Below are 22,028 nucleotides of genomic sequence, written 5' to 3'. Positions count from 1 at the left end.
TCTATCCATTTTGTTGATCTTTTCAAAAAACCAGCTCCTGGATTCACTGATATTTTGAAGTGTTTTTTGTGTCTCTATCTCCTTTAGTTCTGCTCTGATCTTAGTTATTTCTTGCCTTCTGCTAGCTTTTGAATGTGTTTCCTCTTGCTTCTCTAGTTCTTTTAATTGTGACGTTAGGGTGTCAATTTTAGATCTTTCCTGCTTTCTCTTGTGGGCATTCAGTGCTATAAATTTCCCTCTACACCTTGCTTTAAATGTGTCCCAGAGATTCTGGTATGTTGTATCTTTGTTCTCATTGGTTTCAAAGAACATCTTTATTTCTGCCTTCGTTTTGTTGTGTACCCAGTAGTCATTCAGGAGCAGTTTGTTCAGTTTCCATGTAGTTGAGTGGTATTGAGTGAGTTTCTTAATCCTGAGTTCTAGTTTGATTGCACTGTGGTCTGAGAGACAGTTTGTTATATTTTCTGTTCTTTTACATTTGCTGAGGAGCGCTTTACTTCCAACTATGTGGTCAATTTTGGAAAAAGTGCGATGTGGTGCTAAGAAGAATGTATATTCTGTTGTTTTGGGGTGGAGGGTTCTGTAGATGTTTATTAGGTCTGCTTGGTGCAGAGTTGAGTTCAATTCCTGGATATCCTTGTTAACTTACTGTCTGTTGATCTGTCTAATGTTGACAGTGGGGTGTTAAAGTCTCCCATTATTATTGTGTGGGAGTCTAAGTCTCTTTGTAAGTCTCTAAGGACTTGCTTTATGAATCTGGGTGCTCCTGTATTGGTTGCATATATATTTAGAATAGTAAGCTCTTCTTGTTGAATTGATCCCTTTACCATTATGTAATTGCCTTCTTTGCCTCTTTTGATTTTTGTTGGTTTAAAGTCTACTTTATCAGAGACTAGGATTGCAACCCCTGCCTTTTTTTGTTTTCCATTTGCTTGGTACATCTTCCTCCATCCCTTTTTTTGAGCCTATGTGTGTCTCTGCATGTGAGATGGGTCTCCTGAATACAGCACACTGATGAGTCTTTACTATTTATCCAATTTGCCAGTCTGTGTCTTCTAATTGGAGCATTTAGCCCATTTATATTTAAGGTTAATATTGTTATGTGTGAACTTGATCCCGTCATTATGATGTTAGCTCGTTATTTTGCTCATTAGTTGATGCAGTTTCTTCCTAGCCTCGATGGTCTTTACATTTTGGCATGTTTTTGCAGTGGCTGGTACTGGTTGTTCCTTTCCATGTTTAGTGTTTCCTTCAGGAGCTCTTGTAGGGCAGGCCTGGTGGTGACAGAATCTCTCAGCATTTGCTTGTCTGTAAAGGATTTTATTTCTCCTTCACTTATGAAACTTAATTTGGCTGGATATGAAATTCTGGGTTGAAAATTCTTTTCTTTAAGAATGTTGAATATTGGCCCCCACTCCTGGCTTGGAGAGTTTCTGCCAAAAGATCCACTGTTAGTCTGATGGGCGTCCCTTTGTGTGTAACCCGACCTTTCTCTCTGGCTGCCCTGAACATTTTTTCCTTCATTTCAACTTCGGTGAATCTGACAATTATGTGTCTTGGAGTTGCTCTTCTCGAGGAGTATCTTTGTAGTGTTCTCTGTATTTCCTGAATTTGAATGTTGGCCTGCCTTGCTAGGTTGGGGAAGTTCTCCTGGATAATATCCTGCAGAGTGTTTTCCAACTTGTTTCCATTCTCCCTGTCACTTTCAGGTGCACCAGTCAGACGTAGATTTGGTCTTTTCACATAGTCCCATATTTCTTGGAGGGCTTGTTCATTTCTTTTTACTCTTTTTTCTCTAAACTTCTCTTCTTGCTTCATTTCATTCATTTGATCTTCAATCACTGATACCTTTTCTTCCAGTTGATCAAGTCGGTTACGGAAGCTTGCGCATTTATCACGTAGTTCTCGTGTCATGGTTTTCATCTCTATCAGATCGTTTAAGGACTTGTCTGCATTGGTTATTCTAGTAGCCATTCGTCAAATCTTTTTTCAGGGTTTTTAGTTTCTTTGCAATGGGTTTGAACTTCCTCCTTTAGCTTGGAGAAGTTTGGTTGTCTGAAGTCTTCTTCTCTCAACTCATCAAAGTCATTCTCTGTCCAGCTTTGTTCTGTTGCTGTCGAGGAGATGCGTTCCTTTGGAGGGGGAGAGGCGCTGTGATTTTTAGAATTTCCAGCTTTTCTGTACTGCTTTTTCCCCGTCTTTGTGGTTTTTATCTACATTTGGGCTTTGATGATAGTGACATACAGATAGGGTTTTGGTGTGGATGTCCTTTCTGTTTGTTATTTTTCCTTCTAACAGTCAGGACCCTCAGCTGCAGGTCTGTTGGAGTTTGCTGGAGGTCCACTCCAGACCCTGTTTGCCTGGGTATCAGCAGCAGAGGCTGCAGAAGAGTGACTGTTGCTTTGCTGTCTGATCGTTCCTCTGGAAGCTTCGTCTCAGAGGTGTATCTGGCCGTGTGAGGTGTGAGGTGTCAGTCTGCCCCTAGTGGGGGACGTCTCCCAGTTAGGCTACTCGGGTCAGGGACCCACTTGAGCAGACAGTCTGTCCGTTCTCAGATCTCAAACTCCGTGCTGGGAAAACCACTACTCTTCAAAGCTGTCAGACAGGGACATTTACATCTGCAGAGGTTTCTGCTGCCTTTTGTTTGGCTATGCCCTGTCCCCAGAGGTGGAGTCTACAGAGGCAGGCAGGCCTTCTTGAGCTGTGGTGGGCTCCACCCAGTTCCAGCCTTCTGGCAGCCTTGTTTACTTACTTAAGCCTCAGCAATGGTGGGTGCCCCTCCCCTAGCCTCGCTGCTGCCTTGCAGTTAGATCTCAGACTGCTGTGCTAGCAATGAGGGAGGCTCCGTGGGCGTGGGACCCTCCGAGCCAGGCACGGGATATAATCTCCTATTGTGCCCTTTGCTAAGACCCTTGGTAAAGCGCAGTGTTAGGGTGGGAGTGACCCAATTTTCCAGGTGTCGTGTGTCTCGGTTTCCCTTGACTAGGAAAGGGAATTCCCTTCCCCCTTGCGCTTCCCGAGTGAGGCAATGCCTTGCCCTGCTTCAGCTCTCACTCGTTGGGCTGCACCCACTGTCCAACACGCCCCAGTGAGATGAACCCCATGCCTCAGCTGGAAGTGCAGAAATCACCCGTCTTCCATGTTGCTCACGCTGGGAGCTGGAGGCTGGAGCTGTTCCTATTCGGCCATCTTGGCGCAGATCCCCTCACCTTTATCCTTTTAAAAAGCAATTTTTTTTTTTTGAGACAGAGTCTCGCTCTGTTGTCCAGGCTGGAGTGCAGTGGTGTGATCTCCGCTCACTGCAAGCTCCACCTCCGGGGTTCACGCCAGTCTCCTGCCTCAGCCTCCTGAGTAGCTGGGACTACAGGCGCCCACCGCCACTTTTGTATTTTTAGTAGAGACGGGGTTTCACTGTGTTAGCCAGGATGGTCTCCATCTCCTGACCTCGTGATCCGCCCACCTTGGCCTCCCAAAGTTCTGGGATTACAGGCATGAGCCACCATGCCCGGCAAAAGCAGTTTTTTTAGAGATGGGTTCTAGCTGTGTTGCCTAGGCTGATCTTGAGCTCCTGGCCTCAAGCTACTTCAGCCTGCCAAACGGATGGGATTAGGATGTGAACCACCATGCCTGCCATACTTTTATCCTTTTCAAGATTGGATTATCTCCTTTCTGCTCCTAGAAGTAGTGGATTCAAGTGATCACTTGTAAATACCTTTTCCAGCCCAGGACTCTCCTGTCCAGAGTGTTAGTCCTGAGGGACTGTGTGATGAGGCCACAGGAGTTTGACGACAACGTGCTGAGCTTTTTCGCAGCTCTGCCATTTGCAGGCCATCTGGGTGAGCAGCGTTACCTGCCTCCCTGGGGGGTAGGTGCTGAGATAATCACAGCACGCTTCTCCTGGCCCCACGTGCAGCCTGACTGGCTGCCATCACCACAGCCAGGGCCCCCCAGTGCTATGCGCTGCTTGCCCACACCCAGGTCTGACTCTTATCGTTAACTTGATGACTTTTTTTTCTCTTCCCTTTTTATATCTAGTCAGTAAATCATAATTTTTCCTACCCAGCACTAGTGATTTTATTTTTTTCCCATTCCAATTCATTTTATGGACCACAACACATTGTTCTGTTAAACATAACACTTTTTTCTGATTAATTTTGTAAAGTTTTTGTTTTTGTTTTTGTTTTTGAGATGATGTCTCGCTCTGTTGCCGAGGCTGGAGTGCAGTGGCGTGATCTCGGCTCACTGCAAACTCCACCTCCTGGGTTCAAGTAATTATCCTGCCTCAGCCTCCTGAGTAGCTGGGACTACAGGTGTGTACCACCACGCCCAGCTAATTTTGTATTTTAGTAGAGACGGGATTTCTCTGTGTTGGTTAGGCTGGTCTCTAACTCCCAACCTCAGGTGATCCACGCACCTTGGCCTCCCAAAGTGCTGGGATCACAGGCGTGAGCCACCGCGCCTGGCATAATCACCCTTTTATATATACTTTTATCCATTTTCTTTACATTTAATTATCTAATTTACTAAAAATAGCTGGCAAAAACAGTTATTTAAAAGATACTTGTGGTGTAGATGCTATTGTTAAATTTTCAATCCATTCTTGTTTTATGGGGTTTACTAATTATGCTTACTTCATTCTCATATGTTAATAAATGGTTATGGGATTATTCTTTTGTTTGCTAGAACGGTGAACACAGAAATCGAGGTGCAAGCTCAAAAAGAGATGGGACCAGCAGCCAGTAAGGATTGCGTGCCCTGTGGTCGACCTTGACGTGTGCCGCTCTCATGGAATGCTTCAGGGAATTTTCTTACTGGCTCCAGTGGTGGCCAGTCTGTGGGAATCAGTTATACTTCATTTTCTCTAGATTTTACCCCTTAGCCCCTCCAAATGGGTTGGTATGTTTTAGGAATACTAGAGGAGCTTGGAAACTTATTATGAAATTATTAGTTTTTTATTTTGCCTTTTAAATTAATTATTTTTATTTTTTCCATTTTAATATTATTGTTTCTATTTATTGCCTCAGGATCTGTTTTTGTCCTTTTTAACATTTGCTCATGCAAAATTAGAAAATTGGTACTGACTTTGGGGAGAATAATTCACTTGGGAGCCTCTTCACGTGCAAGAGGGCATCCTCCCTGCCTGAAGTTAAAGATCCACAGGTGGGCGGTTTCGCCCCTTTACAGACCTGAGCAAACCATTCTGGTTCACAGCCACTAAAAACAGTACATGCCGGCAAGTCCCCCTCTGCCCATTGTTTGTCGCTTGTGAACACCCAGGAGGGAACATTCCACCCTGATGCCTTGGCAGAGACCCCCAGAGCTGGGGGTGGGGATCAGCCTTGGTTGGAATTTCCTGTCTACCTTTTAGTTGCAGTGTTGGGTGGCCTTTCGCTAAAGCAATGATGATAATTCCTGTGTCGTGTGGGTTTTGCGAAGATTATAGATTAATTGGAGTTTCTGTATAAACTCTTTTTTTTTTTTTTGAGACAGAGTCTCACTTTGTCACCAAGGCTGGAGTGCAGTGGTGCCATCTTGGCTCACTGCAACCTCCGCCTCCCAGGTTCAAGCTGTTCTGCCTCAGCCTCCCGAGTAACTGGAACTACAGGCACACACCACCACACCCAGCTAATTTTTGTATTTTTGGTAGAGATGGGGTTTTGCCATGTTGGCTAGGCTGGTATCAAACTCCTGGCCTCAAGTGAACCACCCACCTTGGCCTCCCAAAGTCTGGGATGACAGGCGTGAGCCACCGCGCCTGGCCTAAACTCTCATATATAAGCCCTAGATTTTAATTTGTTCTTTCTGACAATCATATTTTGTAATCCTTTTTCAAAGATTAGAAAACCCAGGTTAAATGTCTTACCCAAATTTTTACAAGTTTGGTCAAAGCTAACACTTAAACCTCGGGTGTCAGTTCCTGGGTTTTATACTGCATGTCCACTAGAAGGCACAAGAAGACTCTTTTCTCAACTCAGTACTTTTGTTAAACCACATGGTATATTGGTATGAATGAAAGTTTAAAAATTGAGAATCAGTTTGATATTTTGCACATCTTTATTTTAGGTCCTAACTAACATGAAATGTGATTTAAAAGTAAACCATATTTCAAGATAAATCTTTCTTTTAGAAATATCTTTTATTTTATATTTGTATTACATATTATATATTTTATTTTATATTTAATATAAAATAGTATTTCAGACAGACCAATAAAATTATAGAAAATTTCTAGAACTCTGTTTTTTGAGACGGAGTCTTGCTCTGTTGCCTAGGCTGGAGTGCAGTGGCATGATCTTGGCTAACTGTAACCTCTATCACCCTGGTTCAAGCAATTCCCCTGCCTCAGCCTCCCAAGTAGCTGGGATTACAGGCACATGCCACCATGACCGGCTAATTTTTTTGTATTTTTAGTAGAGATGGAGTTTCACCGTGTTTGCCAGACTGGTCCCGAGCTCTTGACCTCAGGCAGTCTGCCCACCTTGGCCTCCCAAAGTGCTGGGATTACAGACGTGAGCCCTGCACCTGGCCAAGAACTCCTAAAGAATGTAGATTTGCACTCACACACACGTTTGTTAAAGCACGTAATTTCTTCTCTGGAAGATATTTTCTGTCTTGAATTATTGCTAAAAGAGTAAGAATGCTAGGAAGACTTTAACATTTATTGCTGTAATAAAACATGCTTTGCTAACCTGCAACAGTTTTTTTTTTAAAAATTATTTTTTGAGAAAGGGTCTTGCTCTGTCACCCAGGCTGGAGTGCAGTGGCACAATCATGGCTCACTGCAGCTTCAAACTCCTGGGCTCAAGCAATCCTCCTGCCTCAGCCTCCCAAGTAGCTGAGACTAAGGCATGTGCCACCATACCAGGCTAATTTTTTATTTTTGTAGAGATGGGGTCTACTCTGTTGCCCAGGCTGGTCCCGAACTCCTGGCCTTAAGCGATCCTCCTGCCCCAGGCTCCCAAATAGCTGGGATTACAAGTGCAAGTCGTTGCCCCTGGTTATAGTAGTTCTTAATCATATCAAAATATTGTTAAGAACTTTCACTGATATGGAAAATGTTTTATTTTTTAAAAGCGCTCATTTAAAAGTAAATTTTGATTTTGATTATGTTTGCTTTCCAGGTATGCTGAGAATTTAGTAAGGAATCACGGAAAAGATAAAGATTCAAGACGGAAGGTAAGGCAGTCTCCACTGAGGATACATCGATTTTATGGTACATTCAGATTAGCCATCATCTTAGTTTGGGCTTCCCCTTGAAAGCAGAGGCTGAGACAGGGCTCATTTGCAGATGGTTTATTTGAGTGGTGATTCCAGAAGGCACACTAGAGACTTACTTTAGGCTAGAAGACGCAAATAGGTTGAAAGTAAAAAGCTGGACAAAGAGAATCTGTCAAACAGCAGCTATGAGAGGGCTGGACTGGCTATACTAATATCAGATAAAACAGATTTTGAGACAGAAAGTGTTACTAGAGATAGAGAATTCAGAATGACCAAATAATTAGTTCAGCAAGGAGATGTAACAATTGTAAATGAATATTTACCTAACAAGAGGGCCCCAAAACACAAGCAGCAAAACCGGACAGAATTGAAGGGAGAAATAGACAATTCACAATAATGGGAACTTTAGCACCCCACTTTCAATCACAGATAGGACAATATTTTATGGTAACAAATTAGGTAATTTAGATGAACGGACAAATTCCTAGAGACTATCAGTTACTAAAACTGCTAGAAGCAATAGGCTGAACTGACCTATAGTAAGTCAAGAAATTACGTTTATGTTAAGAATCTCCCCACAAAGTAGCTCAGGCTCTGATGGCTTCTCTGGCAAATTCTACCAAGCACATGTTATTAATAGACACTTGTGACTAACACACACGCGTAATCCCTCTCCTTGCATAATTGTTTCCATGTGTTAATCTACCTTGTGACATGTATTTATGCACCAGGAGAATTGTACCCTGTGCTGAGCTTGTCACTTAGCACATCAGTATTTCTCCACAGTCTTCATTATCTCCACCATCTCCAATAGTATCATAAGAGGAGTCTTCATAACGATTACTTAGTAACTAAAATAGCACACTGTGGAGTTAGGGTTACTATTAAACCATTTTCCTCTTTTTGTTTTGTTATTACAGATAATGTGGCAAGCATATTTTGAATTTTATGAATTATTTCTGGAGAATAATTTTTTCTTTTTTGGTAGTTATCTGAAACCCATGACCTTGAGATAATCATATTTAATATATATATATATATATGCTGAGTTGGAGTCTTGCTCTGTCTCCCAGGCTGGAGTCAGTGATGCGATCTCAGCTCACCTCAACCTCTGCCTCCTGGGTTCAAGTGATTCGTGCCTCAGCCTTCTGAGTAGCTGAGATCGCAGGCATGCACCACCGCACCCAGCTAATTTTTGTATTTTTAGTAGAGACCGGGTTTCACCATGTTGGCCAGGCTGATCTTGAACTCCTGACCTCATGTGATGCACCTGCTTCGGCCTCCCAAAGTGCTGGGATTACAGGCAGGAGCCACCACGCTCAGCCTTCGTGCCATATTTTTATGAATTGCTTTATTCTATAGCCGTACACAAACATGATTTTACATAAATTAGGTCATACAGCACCTGTTGTTTTGACGCAGATGTTTATTTAATTTTGGTAGTGGTGGTGGGATTGCTTATTATCTGGCTATAGCCACACATTTACCACAGAAAAAAAAAGACCTACAAATATTTCTCATATAATCTTTTATAATCATATATTGGTATGTATATTTGGGAATTTGGAAGCCAGTTTTAAACATTTACACACACATACACACACACACACACACACAGCCCTCCTGTTCTTCCTAGTTCATTGTGGAAATCCCTCCAGTTTGGATGTTATAGATCTACTGTGGTATTTTTGTGGATACATTTCTTGAAGTGGAATTGTGGAATTATTGGATGAAAACATATAGATTTATTTTCCTATTTTTTTTATGTTTCCCAATTTTTTCTCTAAGCTCCAGGTTGGCATTGTTAACTAGAATTATAACGTGAGCCACATTTATAATTTTAAATTTTATTTTTTATTTTTATTAAAAAAAATATACCAGATGTTCAAGACCAGCCTGGGCAACATAGGAATTCCTCATCTGTATAAAAACAACAACAACAACAAAAGATTTTAAAAAGGCCAGGTATGGTGGCTCAGGCCTGTAACCCCAGCACTTTGGGAGGCCAAGGCAGGGGCATCACCTGAGGTCAGGAGTTTGAGACCAGCCTGACCAACATGGTGAAACTCCATCTCTACTCAAAATACAAAAATTAGCCAGGCGTGGTGGTGGACTCCTGTAATCCCAGCTACTTGGGAGGCTGAGGCAGGAGAATTGCTTGAACCCGGGACGTGGAAATTGCAGTGAGCCGAGGTCGCATCACTGCACTCCAGCCTGGGCCATGGAGCGAGACTCTGTCTCAAAAAAAAAAAAAAAAAAAAATAGAGGTGGGGTCTTGCTGTGTTGCCCAGACTGGTCTCGCACTTCTGGGCTCAGGTGATCCTCCTGCCTCAGCCTCCTAAAGTACTGGGATTACAGGTGTGAGCCACCACACCTGGCCTATAATTTTACATTTTCTTATAAACATACAAAAGAAACATGAAATTAATTTCATAACATCTTATATAATCCAATAAATCTAAAATAGTATCCATGCAACCTATAATCAGTATAAAAATTATCAATGAGGTAACCACTGGGATATTTTACATTCTTTTTTTTTTCTTTTCCAGAGGAGTAAAATATATGATGTGTTTTTTTCTAGAAAAATTTCAGTTCATTGTGAACGTATTTAACAGCTTGTTTTGGCTCTGATTAGATCCACGTTTTACAGCAGCAACACTGAATTTATCTTGATTCAATTCTTCAGCATTTATGGAGTGCCTACTATGTGCCAGAATAGTTTTCTGGACACATGGAAAGTTCTTTTTCTGTTTTCTTCATGAATAATACATTATATTGTCACCAGTTTTAGGCACTGCCTAGTTTTGGGTAGTCACTTGTTTTTTTTTTTTTGAGACTGAGTTTCGCTCTTGTCGCCCAGGCTGGAGTGCAGTGGTGCGATCTCAGCTCACCACAACCTCTGCCTCCTGGGTTCAAGAGATTCTCCTGCCTCAGCCTCCCAAGTAGCTGGGATTGCAGGTACCTGCCACCCTGCCTGGCTAATTTTTTTTATTTTTAGTAGAGACGGGATTTCACCATGTTGGCCGGGCTGGTCTCAAACTCCTGACCTCAGGTGATCTACCCTCCTCAGCCTCCCAGAGTGCTGGGACTATAGGCGTGAGCCACCATGCCTGGCCTGAGTAGTGACTTCTAAGTGCATAGATCTTCCTAGCGTCGTTGACAAAGGTGACATTTGCAAGGCTTTTTCTTCATCACACACAGGGATCCGGGCTTCTTGTGTGTCCTTTTATCCGGTCCTCTCACTGCTGCTGTGAAGCAGATGCCGTAATTCTGATTTTTCAGAAGAGAAAGCTGAGGCACAGAGGGTTGAAGATACTTGCTCTAAGCTCTAAGTCACACAGTTTGTCAGCCCCAGGCTGGGACCCGCATCCCAGAGCGTGAGTTTCGCAGTCTGTGCACCTGTGGAATCTCACCTGTGTCCTGGTTGCTGAGGGCTGGTGGGCTCTGCGGGGAGCTGCGTGGCTCCTGGAATCTCACCTGTGTCCTGGTCGCTGAGGGCTGGTGGGCTCTGCCGGGAGCTGTGTAGCTCCTGGAATCTCACCTGTGTCCTGTCTGCTGAGGGCCGGTGGGCTCTGCGGGGAGTTGCGTGGCTCCTGGAATCTCACCTGTGTCCTGTCTGCTGAGGGCCGATGGACTCTGCGGGGAGCTGCGTGGCTCCTGGAATCTCACCTGTGTCCTGGCTGATGGGGCTGTTCTCTCTCCATTAGCATGGCCATGAGGAAGGTTCTTCCGTGTGGTGGAAGCTGGACCAGAGGCCAGGAGGCAAGGAAACTGTGGTAAGGAGAGTACTTCGTCTTATAGTTTTTCAATCCTGTCCCAGCACAGACTTCCACTCACATTTCCTTGCTTTCCTGTCAGCATTTTACTAGTGTAATTATTGTCCCTTTCAGATAGTAGAACATGAGCATGAAGGGACAGATGAGATTTTCATACGAAATTCACACTTGGAGTTGTTTGAAGTCCTTGGTCTTGTTGAAAGCCATCTGGGTTGTGGGGGTCAAGGAATGTATCTGGGTTGTGTGCACACCGTCAGGTACTCGAGCCTCTTTCTTTCGGAAGAGGAGAGGATTTTGCAAAGAAATTGGAGGGAAGAGGTTTAGGGTGAATGAACAGACAGCCTTCTCATTGTTGTTCTGTGTAAGTTGAAGAAAGTGAGGAGATTTGAAGACACCTAATAGAGAAATCGCAAAAGACATGATCCAGGCCATGGGTGCTGGGAATTATACAAGGTTATAAATAATTTTCAGAATATATACGCAAAACCAGAGAGACAAGGAATTGTAAGTGTCCTCATATGAGGGAAGAATTGCGGACAGGGCCTCTGAAGGACGTAGTGCAGAGCTTGACGGAGAGCACGTGGGGCTCTCCTTGGGCGGGTGAACTCCTGGTAATGGGGGTTTCTTGTTCCTTCTCAGGGGTGTGTCCCCCAGTGTGGTTCTAGCTCTGCACAGAAGTGACGGTGTCTGCTCCATTCCCCACTGTCTCCTCCCGTGGCTGAGTACCTGGCCCACACTAAGTGTGTTGGGAGTGTTTGCAGAGTGGATGAATTGTAGTTTCTGGGAGTGTTTGCAGAGTGGATGAATTGTAGTTTCAAAATCCTGGCCAGACATAGGACATGACTAAGAGCCACTGGGTCTGCTGAGTTGAGCAAGAATAAGAAATGTGATGCTATTAGTTTTCATTTAAAATTCCTGTTTTTGTTCTTTTTGTCAGTCAGCAGGTGTTGTATTTATTGATACAATAAATGTATATATTATTTAATATAATGTACAATTACTTTATATGATAATGTGCCAAGAGGACCTTATTTATTTTTTATAAGACTTTATTATTTTTGGCCGGGCGCGGTGGCTCAAGCCTGTAATCCCAGCACTTTGGGAGGCTGAGACGGGCGGATCACGAGGTCAGGAGTTCGAGACCATCCTGGCTAACACGGTGAAACCCCGTCTCTACTAAAAAATACAAAAAACTAGCCGGGCGAGGTGGCGGGCGCCTGTGGTCCTGGCTACTCGGGAGGCTGAGGCAGGAGAATGGCGTAAAAACCCGGGAGGCGGAGCTTGCAGTGAGCTGAGATCCGGCCACTGCACTCCAGCCTGGGCGATACAGCGAGACTCCGTCTCAAAAAAAAAAAAAAAAAAAAAAAAAGACTTTATTATTTTTTATTTTATATTTATTGTGAGACAGGGGCTCGCTCTGTTGCCCAGGCTGGGCACGATCATAGCTCAATGCAGCCTCAGACTCTTGGGCTCAAGCGATTCTCCTGACTCAGCCTTTCGAGTAGTTGGGACCATAGGCATAAGACACTACTCCTGGCTAAGACTTTATTTTTTTTAGAGCAGTTTTATGTTTCCATCAAAATTGAGAGGAAGGGGCTAGGCATAGGCTCACCCCTGTAATCCCAGTACTTTGGGAGGCCGAGGTGGGCAGATCACCTGAGGTCAGAAGTTCGAGACCAACCTGGCCAACATGGCGAAACCCCATCTCTACTAAAAATACAAAATTAGTGGGGCATGGTGGCAGGCACCTGTAATCCCAGCTGCTTGGGAGGCTGAGGCAGGAGAATTGCTTGAACCCGGGAGGTGGAGGTTGCAGTGAGCTGAGATTGAGCCGTTGTACTCAGGCCTGGGCAACAAGAGCAAAACTCCATCTCAAAAAAAAAATATTGACAGGAAGATACAAAGATTTCCCATATACTCCCTCGCCCCCACACATGAATAGCCTCCCCCATTATCAGCATACCCTGGCAGAGCGAAGCCTACATCGATGTGTCATTATCATCGAAGTCCAAGATTTATGTTAGGGTTCACTCTTGGCCTTAAACATTCTGTGGGTTTGGGCAAATGGGCCGTGATGTGGATCCACCACAGGGCATCATGCAGAGTGGTTGCACTGCCCTAAAATCCCCTGTGCTCCGACTGTTCATCCCTCCCTTCCCCCTTATTCGTGGTAATCTCTGATCTTGTCTGTGTCTGTATAGCTTTGCCCTTTCCGGAGTGTCTTATGCAGCCACTCCTCAACGTATGACAGGGTTACATCCCAGTAAACCCATAGTAAGTTGAAAGTATCGTGATTTGAAAATGCATTTAATATGCCTAAACTACCGAAGCTTAGCCCAGCCTACCTTAAATGTGCTCCAAACACTTATCTTACAGTTGGCAAAATCATTTGACACAAACCTATTTTGTAATAAGGTGTTTACTATCTCATATAATGTATTGACTGCAGCACACTGTAGAGTGTTGGTTGTTCAGCCTCTTGGTCATGTGGCTGCCTGGGAGGTGTGGCTGCTGCTGCTGCCAGCATCATAACAGTATCGTACCACATATCATACCGCATATTGTACCGTATGTCACACCGCATATTGTACAGTATATCACAGTGCATATCCTACTGCATAATCATACCGCATATTGTACCGTATGTCACACCGTATATCATGGTGCCTATCCTACCACATATCGTACCGCATATTGTACTGCATGTCACACCGCATATCGTACTGTATATCACAGTGCATATCCTACTGCATAATCATACCGCATATTGTACCGTATGTCACACCGTATATCATGGTGCCTATCCTACCACATATCATACCGCATATTGTACTGCATGTCACACCGCATATTGTACAGTATATCACAGTGCATATCCTACTGCATAATCATACCGCATATTGTACCGTATGTCACACCGTATATCATGGTGCCTATCCTACCACATACCATACCGCATATTGTACTGCATGTCACACCGCATATTGTACAGTATATCACAGTGCATATCCTACTGCATAATCATACCGCATATTGTACCGTATGTCACACCGTATATCATGGTGCCTATCCTACCACATACCATACCGCATATTGTACTGCATGTCACACCGCATATTGTACAGTATATCACAGTGCATATCCTACTGCATAATCATACCGCATATTGTACCGTATGTCACACCGTATATCATGGTGCCTATCCTACCACATACCATACCACATATTGTACTGCATGTCACACCGCATATTGTACAGTATATCACAGTGCATATCCTACTGCATAATCATACCGCATATTGTACCGTATGTCACACCGTATATCATGGTGCCTATCCTACCACATACCATACCACATATTGTACTGCATGTCACACCGCATATTGTACAGTATATCACAGTGCATATCCTACTGCATAATCATACCGCATATTGTACCGTATGTCACACCATATATCATGGTGCCTATCCTACCACATATCGTACCGCATATTGTACTGCATGTCACACCACATATCGTACTGTATATCACAGTGCATAGCCTACTGCATATTGTACTGTATATTGTACTGCCTGTCACACCGCATATCATAGTGCATATCCTACTGCATATCGTACCGCATATTGTACTGCATGTCACACTGCATATTGTACAGTATATCACAGTGCATATCCTACTGCATAATCATACCGCATATTGTACCGTATGTCACACCGTATATCATGGTGCCTATCCTACCACATATCGTACCGCATATTGTACTGCATGTCACACCGCATATCATACCGTATATCACAGTGCATATCCTACTGCATATCGTACCGCATATTGTACTGCATGTCACACCGCATATCGTACCATATATCACAGTGCATATCCTACCGCATATTGTACCACTGTGTCACACTGTATATCATACATATATCATAGTGCATATCCTTCCGCATATTGTACATGTCACACCATATATCATAACCGTATATCATAGTGCATATCCTACCACATATCATACCGCATATTGTGTCACATGTCACACTGTATATCATACCATATATCATAGTGCATATCCTACCACATATTGTACCGCATATTGTACCGCGTGTCACACTGTATAGCATGCTGTATATCATAGTGCATATCCTACCACATATCGTACTGCATATTGTACCGCATGTCACACCACACATCGTACCGTATATCACAGTGCATATACTACTGCATATCGTACCACGTGTCACACGGTATATCATACCATATATCATAGTGCATATCCTACCACATATTGTACCGGATATTGTACCGCATGTCACACCATATATCATACCGTATATCATACCATATATCATAGTACACATCGTACCGCATATTGTACCGCATGTCACACTGTATATCATACCATATATCATAGTGCATATCCTAACACGTATTGTACCGCATATTGTACTGCATGTCACACCGTATATCATGGTGCATATCCTACCGCATATCATACTGCATGTCGCTAGTCCAGGAAAAAAATAAAATTCAAAGTACAGTTTCCACTCAGTGCGTTTTACTTTCGCACCATTTTAAAGTAAAAAAAAATCATACGTTGAATCATTGTAAGTTGCAGATTGTCTGTGATTGGAATCATACTGTTTGTTACGTTTTCCAGATTGACTTCTTTCACTTAGCGATATGCGTTTTAAGGTCCGTCTGTGTCTCTTCAAGGCTGAACTCATTTCTCCTAGTGCTGAATAATATCCATTGTAGGGATATGCTGCAGGCTACCCACTCACTAACTGGAGGACATCTTGGTTGCTTCCAGGTTTTGGCAAGTATGAATAAATCTGCTGTAAACATCTGTGTGCAGGTTTTTGTGTGAACATGTTTCCAACTCTGTTGGGTAACTACCAAGGAGTGTGATTGCTGGATCATATGATAAGAGCATGTTTAGTTTTGTTAGTAAATTGCCAAGCTGTCCTCCACAGTGGCCGTAGGATTTTACTTTCTCCAGCAATGAGTGAGAGTTCCTGTAGCTCCACGTCCTCCCCTGCGTTTGGTGTTGTGGGTGTTCTGGTTGGGTGGGTAGTGGTATCTCACCGTCCTTTTAATTTACATTTTCCTGGTGACATATGATGTGGAGCATCTTTTCGTATATTTGTTTGCCATCTGTATATCTTGTTTAGTGGGATGTCTGTTAAGGTCTTCAAGCCATTTTTTTAATTGTTGAGTTTTAGAAGTTCTATGTGTATTTTGGATAACACTCCTTTATCAGTTGTCTTTTGCAAATATTTTCTGTCAGTCTCTCTGTGACTTGTCTTCTCTTCCTGTTGACATTGTCTCTTACAGAAGTTTTTAATTTTAATGAAGTCCAGCTTACCAATTTTTTCTTTCATAGATTATGCTTTTGGTGTTGTATCTAAAAAGTCATCTCCATACCTAAAGTCATCTAGATTTGTCCTGTGCTATTTCCTAAGAGTTTATAGTTTCGCATTTTACACTTAAGTCTGTGATCTGTTTTGAGTGTGTTTTCTTGAAGGGTGTAAGGTCTTTGTCTAGGTTATCGTGTGACTGTTTATTTGTTCCAGAACCATTTTTGTAGAGACTATCTTTCATTCATTGTACTGTATTGCTGTTGCTCCCTTTTCAAACATCAGTTGATATATTTATGTGGGTCTACTTCTGGGCTTTTTGTTCTGTTGCATTCATCTATTTGTTCAGTCTTTTCGCCAGTACACACTGTCTTGATTGCTATAGCTTTGTAGTGGGTCTTGACATCAGGTCATGTCAGTTCTCCAACTTTGTTCTCCTTCAATGTTGTGTTGATTATTCTGGATCTTCCGCCTCTACATGTAACTTTAGAGCTGGTTTGTCAATATTCATACAGTTCTGAAACATCGATTGAGATTGCATGCTATAGGTCAAGGTGGGAAAAACTGACATCTTGACAGATTTGAGCCTTATTTGTGAACATGGAATATCTCTCCCTTTATTTAGTTCTTTGTTTTGCTTAGCAGAGCTTTATAGTTTTCCTCATAGAGATCTTGTACTTGTTTTGTTAGATTGATACCTATTTGAGTTTAGAGGGTGCTAATATAAGTAATAATGTGTTTTTAATTTCAGATTCTACTTGTTCCTTGCTGGTATATAGGAAAGAAATGGACTTTTTTGTACTTACCCTGTGTTCTGTGACCTTGCTTATTATTTCCAGTCGGTTTTTTTGTTATTGTTGTTCAGTTCTTTCAGATTTTCTGCACAGACTATCATATTATCTGTGAAGAAATTTTAATTTCTTTCTTCCCAATCAGTATACTTTTTATTTCCTTTTCTTATTTCATTAGTTAGAACTTCCAGCATGATGCTGACAAGGAGTGATGAGATGATATATTCTTTTGTTTTCAATCGTAGTGGGAAAACTTTGAGTTTCTCACTTAGGTATGATATTAGCTGTATTTTTTTTGTAGATGTTCTTCATCAAGTTGAGGAAATTTCTCTCTATTCCTAGTTTACTAAGAGTTTTATCATTAATGGTTGTTGGATTTTGTCAAATGTTTTTTCTCCATTTATGGATATGACCTCATGATTTTTCTCTTTTAGCCTGTTGATTTGATGGGTTACATTAATTGATCCTTGAATGTCGAAGCAGGCTTGCATACTTGGGATAAATGCCAGCTGATTGTGGCATATGATTCTTTTTATTTTTTATCTTTTATTTTTTTGAGGCAGGGTGTTACTCTGTCGCTCAGACTCAAGTGCAGTAGGGTGATCACGGCTCATTGTAGCCTCAACCTCTCATGCTCAAGCAATCTTACCACCTCAGCCTCCTGAGTAGCTGGAACTATAGGCATGAGCCGCCTTGCCCAGCTAGTTTTTAAATTTTTTGTAGAGGCAGGGTCTTAAGATCTCACCCAGGCTGGTCTTGAACTCCTGGGCTCAAGTGATCTTACTGCCTTGGCCTCCCAAAGTGCTGGGATTACAGGTGTGAGCCACTATGCCTGGCCCTGTGTGATTCTTTGTATATATTGTTAGCTTCGATTTGGTACAGTTTTGTTGCAGATTTTTGCATCTGTATTCATGAATGATATTGTTCTGTAGTTTTTTTTTTTTTTCTTGTAATATCTTTATCTCGATCATACTGAACTCATACAATGATTAAGGAAGTATTCTTTCTGCCTCTGTCCCCTGAAAGAGTGTAAAGAATTGTGTAATTTCTTTCTTTCTTTTTTTTTTTTTTTTTTGAGACAGAGTCTTGCTCTGTCTCCCAGGCTAAAGTACAGTGCTGTGATCTTGGCTCGCTGCAACCTCTGTCTCCCAGGTGCAAGCGATCCTCCTGCCTCAGCCTCCCGAGTAGCTGGGACTACAGGTGCCTGCCACCACACCCAGTTAATTTTTGTATTTTTAGTAGAGACGGGGTTTCAGCATGTTGGCCAGGATGGTCTCAAACTCCTGACCTCAGGTGATTCACCCATCTCAGATCTGACTGCCTTGGCCTCCCAAAGTGCTGGGATTACAGGTGTGAACCTCTGTGCCCAGGTAAGAATTGTATAATTTCTTTATTAAATGTTTGGTAGAATTCACCAGTGCTAGTGCTTTCTAGCACTAGCTGGGCCTTGTGTTTTCTTTTTTAGAAGGTTATTATTGACTCGATTTCTTTAAGAGGTATATGCCTATTAAATTCTCTGTTTCTTCTAGTGTGAGTTTTAGCAACTGTGCCTTTCATGAAACTGGCCCATTTTACTAGGTCATCAGATTTATGGGCATAGAGCTGTTCGTGGTATTACTGGATCATCCTTTTAACATCATGGGATCTGCAGTGATGTCCCCTCTTACTTTTCTGATGCTAATAATTTGGGTCTGCTCTCTTTTTCCCTTAGTTAGCTTGGCCTAGAAGTGTACTGATTTATCAATATTTTCAAAAAAGCCAACTTTTGATTTCATTGATTTTTCTCTGTTGATTTCCTATTTTTAATTTTATTGATTTCTGCTCTAATATTTCTTTTTTCTGCTTACTTCAGATTTAATTTGCTCTTATTTTTCTAGTTAATCCAAGCTCAAAACTTAGATGATTGATTTTAGATCTTTCTTCTTTTCTAATGTATGCATTCAACACTATAAATTGCCCTGTAAGCACTGCTTTTGTTTGCATTCCACAAATTCCGATAAGTTTGTTTTCATTTTTATTTAGTTCAAAATGCTTTTACATTTCTGAGATGTGTTTTGGAGCCTCTGTGTTACTTAGAAATATGTTGTTTAATCTTCATATATTGTGGAATTTTCCAGTTATTTTTCTGTTACTGATTTCTAATGTGATTCCATTGTGCTCTGAGAGCAGATGTATAATTTCTGTTCTTTTATATTTGTTAAGATGTGTTTTATGGCCCAGAATGTGGGCTATCATGGTGAGTGTTATATGCGAGCTTGATAAGAATGTGTATTCTGCTGCTGTTGGGTGAAGCAGTCTAAAGCTGCCCCGTACACCCAGTTCACTGATGGTGCCGTGGAGTTCAGCTATATTCTTACTCATTTTCTGCCTGTTGGATCTGGCCATTTCTGATAGGGAGATGTTGAAGTCTCCAGCTATAATAGTGGATTCATCTATTTCTTCTTGCAGTTCTATTAGTTTTTGACATAAATAGTTTGACACTCTGTTGTTAGGCAAATACATATTAAGGATTGTTATGTATTTCATTAAAGACATAAAATTGGCATCTTTATCATTGCGTAATGCCCTTCTTTATTCATGTTGACTCTCTTTACTTTGAAGTCTGCTGTGTCAGAAATTAGTATAATAACTTTTGCTTTCTTTTGATTAGTGTGAGCATGGTATATTTTTCTTCATTGGGGTTTCTTGAAGACAATAAGTAGATGGAGCTTGTTTTTTGATCCTCTCTGACAATACTGTCTTGTGATTGGCACATGTAGATCATTGATGTTCAAAGTGATTATTGATATATTGGATTAGCGTCTACCATATTTGTCACTATTTTTTATTTGTGGCCCTTGTTATTTGTTCCTGTTTTTGTCTTTCATTCTTTTTTTGCCTTTTGTGGTTTTAATGGAATATTTTATGATTCTGTTTTCTCTACTGTCTTAGCATATCAGTTAAAGGTTCTTTTTTTTTCAACTTTTTAAAGTGGTTTTAATACATTTACAATCAATCCAAGTCCACTTTTAAATAAGACTGTACCACTCCCATTCCTTGTATCCTTGCTGTCATTCATTTTACTTGTGTATAAGCCGACATAAGCATGTTATCCCTTGGTATTGGCACAGGGTTGGTTCTTGGACCCCCTGTGGATACTAAAATCTGTAAATGCTCAAGTTCCTTAAATAAAATGGCATAGGATTTGCATATAACCTATGCATGTTCTTCCATGTACTTTAAGTCATCTCTAGATTGCTTATAAAACCTAATACAATGTAAATGCTATGTAAATAGTTGTTATACTGTATTTTAAAATTTGTATTATTTTTTATTTTTATTTTTCCAAATATTTTTGGTTTGTGGTTGGTTGAATCCATGGATGTAGAACACACAGATAAGGAGGGCTAACTGTACATATGTGTACACAAACACACACACACACACACGAATAAATACCTAAGCATATGTAATTGAATGCATTTTTGTTACTATTATTCTGAACAAACTGTTTAGATCAATTAAGAAATAGAAAAGGAAGAGTTGTTTCCCTTTATTTTTTCTTCCATGCTTTTCTTTTTTTTATGTTGACCCACGTTTCTGACCTATATTATTTTCTTTCTGATGTGGTTTGGCTGTATCCCCACCCAAATCTCAGCTTGAATTGTATCTCCCAGAATTCCCACGTGTTGTGGGAGGGACCCAGGGGAGGTAATTGAATCATGGGGCCCCTGTCTTTCCCGTGCTATTCTTGTGATAGTGAATAAGTTTCATGAGATATGATGGGTTTATCAGGGGTTTCCACTTTTGCCTCTTCCTCATTTTCTCTTGCTGCCGCCATGTAAGAAGTGCCTTTTGCCTCCTGCCATGATTCTGGGGCCTCCCCAGCCATGTGGAACTGGAAGTCCAATTAAACCTCTTTTTCTTCCCAGTCTCGGGTATGTCTTTATCAGCAGCGTGAAAACGGACTAATACACCTTCTTTCTGAAGAACTTCTTTTTATGTTGCGTGCAAGACAGGTCTACTGGCAACAAATTCCCTCAATTTTGTTTGAAAGTCTTTATTTCTCCTTCACTTTGGAAGGATAATTTTGTAGAGTATATGTGTAATTTTGGGCTGGTGAATATTTTTCTCTCAGTACTTTAAACATTTCTCTATGCTGTCTTCTTGCTTCATGATATCTGAGAAGTTGAATGTAATTCTTTTTTTTTTTGAGATGGAGTTTTGCTCTCGTTGCCTAGGCTGTAGTGCAACGGTGTGATTTCAGCTCACTGCAACCTCTGCCTCCCAGGTTCAAGTGATTCTTCTGCTTCAGCCTTCTGAGTAGCTGGGATTATAGGCGAGCACTACCGTGCCCAGCTAATTTTTGTGTTTTTGTAGAGATGGGGTTTCACCATGTTGGTAAGGCTAGTCTCAAACTCTTGACCTCAGAAGATCTACCTGCCTCAGCCTCCCAAAGTGCAGGGATTATAGGTGTGAGCCGCCATGCCCGGCCTGTAATTCTTATCTATGTTCCTCAGTAAAGTTTTTTTTTTTCCCCCATCTGGCTTCTTTTAGGATTTTGTCCTTACCTGTGATTTTCTGTAGTTTTGATATAATATGCCTAGGTGTAGATTTTTTGACATTGATGTTGGTGTTCTATGAGCTTCCCGGATGTGTGGTTTGGTGTCTGACATCAGTTTGGAGAAATTCTCAGTCATTATTTTATCAAATATTCTGTTCCTTTCTCTCTTCTTTTGCCATCCCCATTACACACGTGAATACCTTTTGCAGTTGTCCCACAGTTCTTGGATATTTTGTTCTGTTTTTTTTTGTTTTTTTTTTTTCCTTCCCACTTTTTGTTCTCTTTGCTGTTGAGTTTTGGGGGTTTCTGTTGAGGTATCATCAAGCACAGAGACTTTTTTCT

At 41.6% G+C, this 22,028-nt stretch overlaps 1 protein-coding gene across 3 annotated transcripts in view; it reads left to right on the top strand.

Annotated features, from left to right (window-relative positions):
- Positions 1–22,028, top strand: part of LOC103247283 (cytoplasmic dynein 2 intermediate chain 1-like) — a 109,053-nt gene that overhangs the window by 28,084 nt on the left and 58,941 nt on the right. For 2 of the 3 annotated variants that reach the window (XM_073014340.1, XM_073014342.1), the window contains exons 6-8: positions 4,684–4,739; positions 7,122–7,176; positions 10,929–10,997. In XM_073014340.1, coding sequence (XP_072870441.1) covers positions 4,684–4,739; positions 7,122–7,176; positions 10,929–10,997 — 180 coding nt within the window. The remainder of the gene's footprint in view (positions 1–4,683; positions 4,740–7,121; positions 7,177–10,928; positions 10,998–22,028) is intronic. The other variant, XM_073014341.1, reaches the window with a different exon arrangement.

Source organism: Chlorocebus sabaeus, unplaced genomic scaffold, assembly GCF_047675955.1.
Source record: "Chlorocebus sabaeus isolate Y175 unplaced genomic scaffold, mChlSab1.0.hap1 unalloc_scaffold_95, whole genome shotgun sequence".
Lineage (NCBI taxonomy): Eukaryota > Metazoa > Chordata > Mammalia > Primates > Cercopithecidae > Chlorocebus > Chlorocebus sabaeus.
The sequence above is the reverse complement of the archived record's forward strand: the minus strand, read 5'-3'. Positions and strand labels throughout refer to the sequence as shown.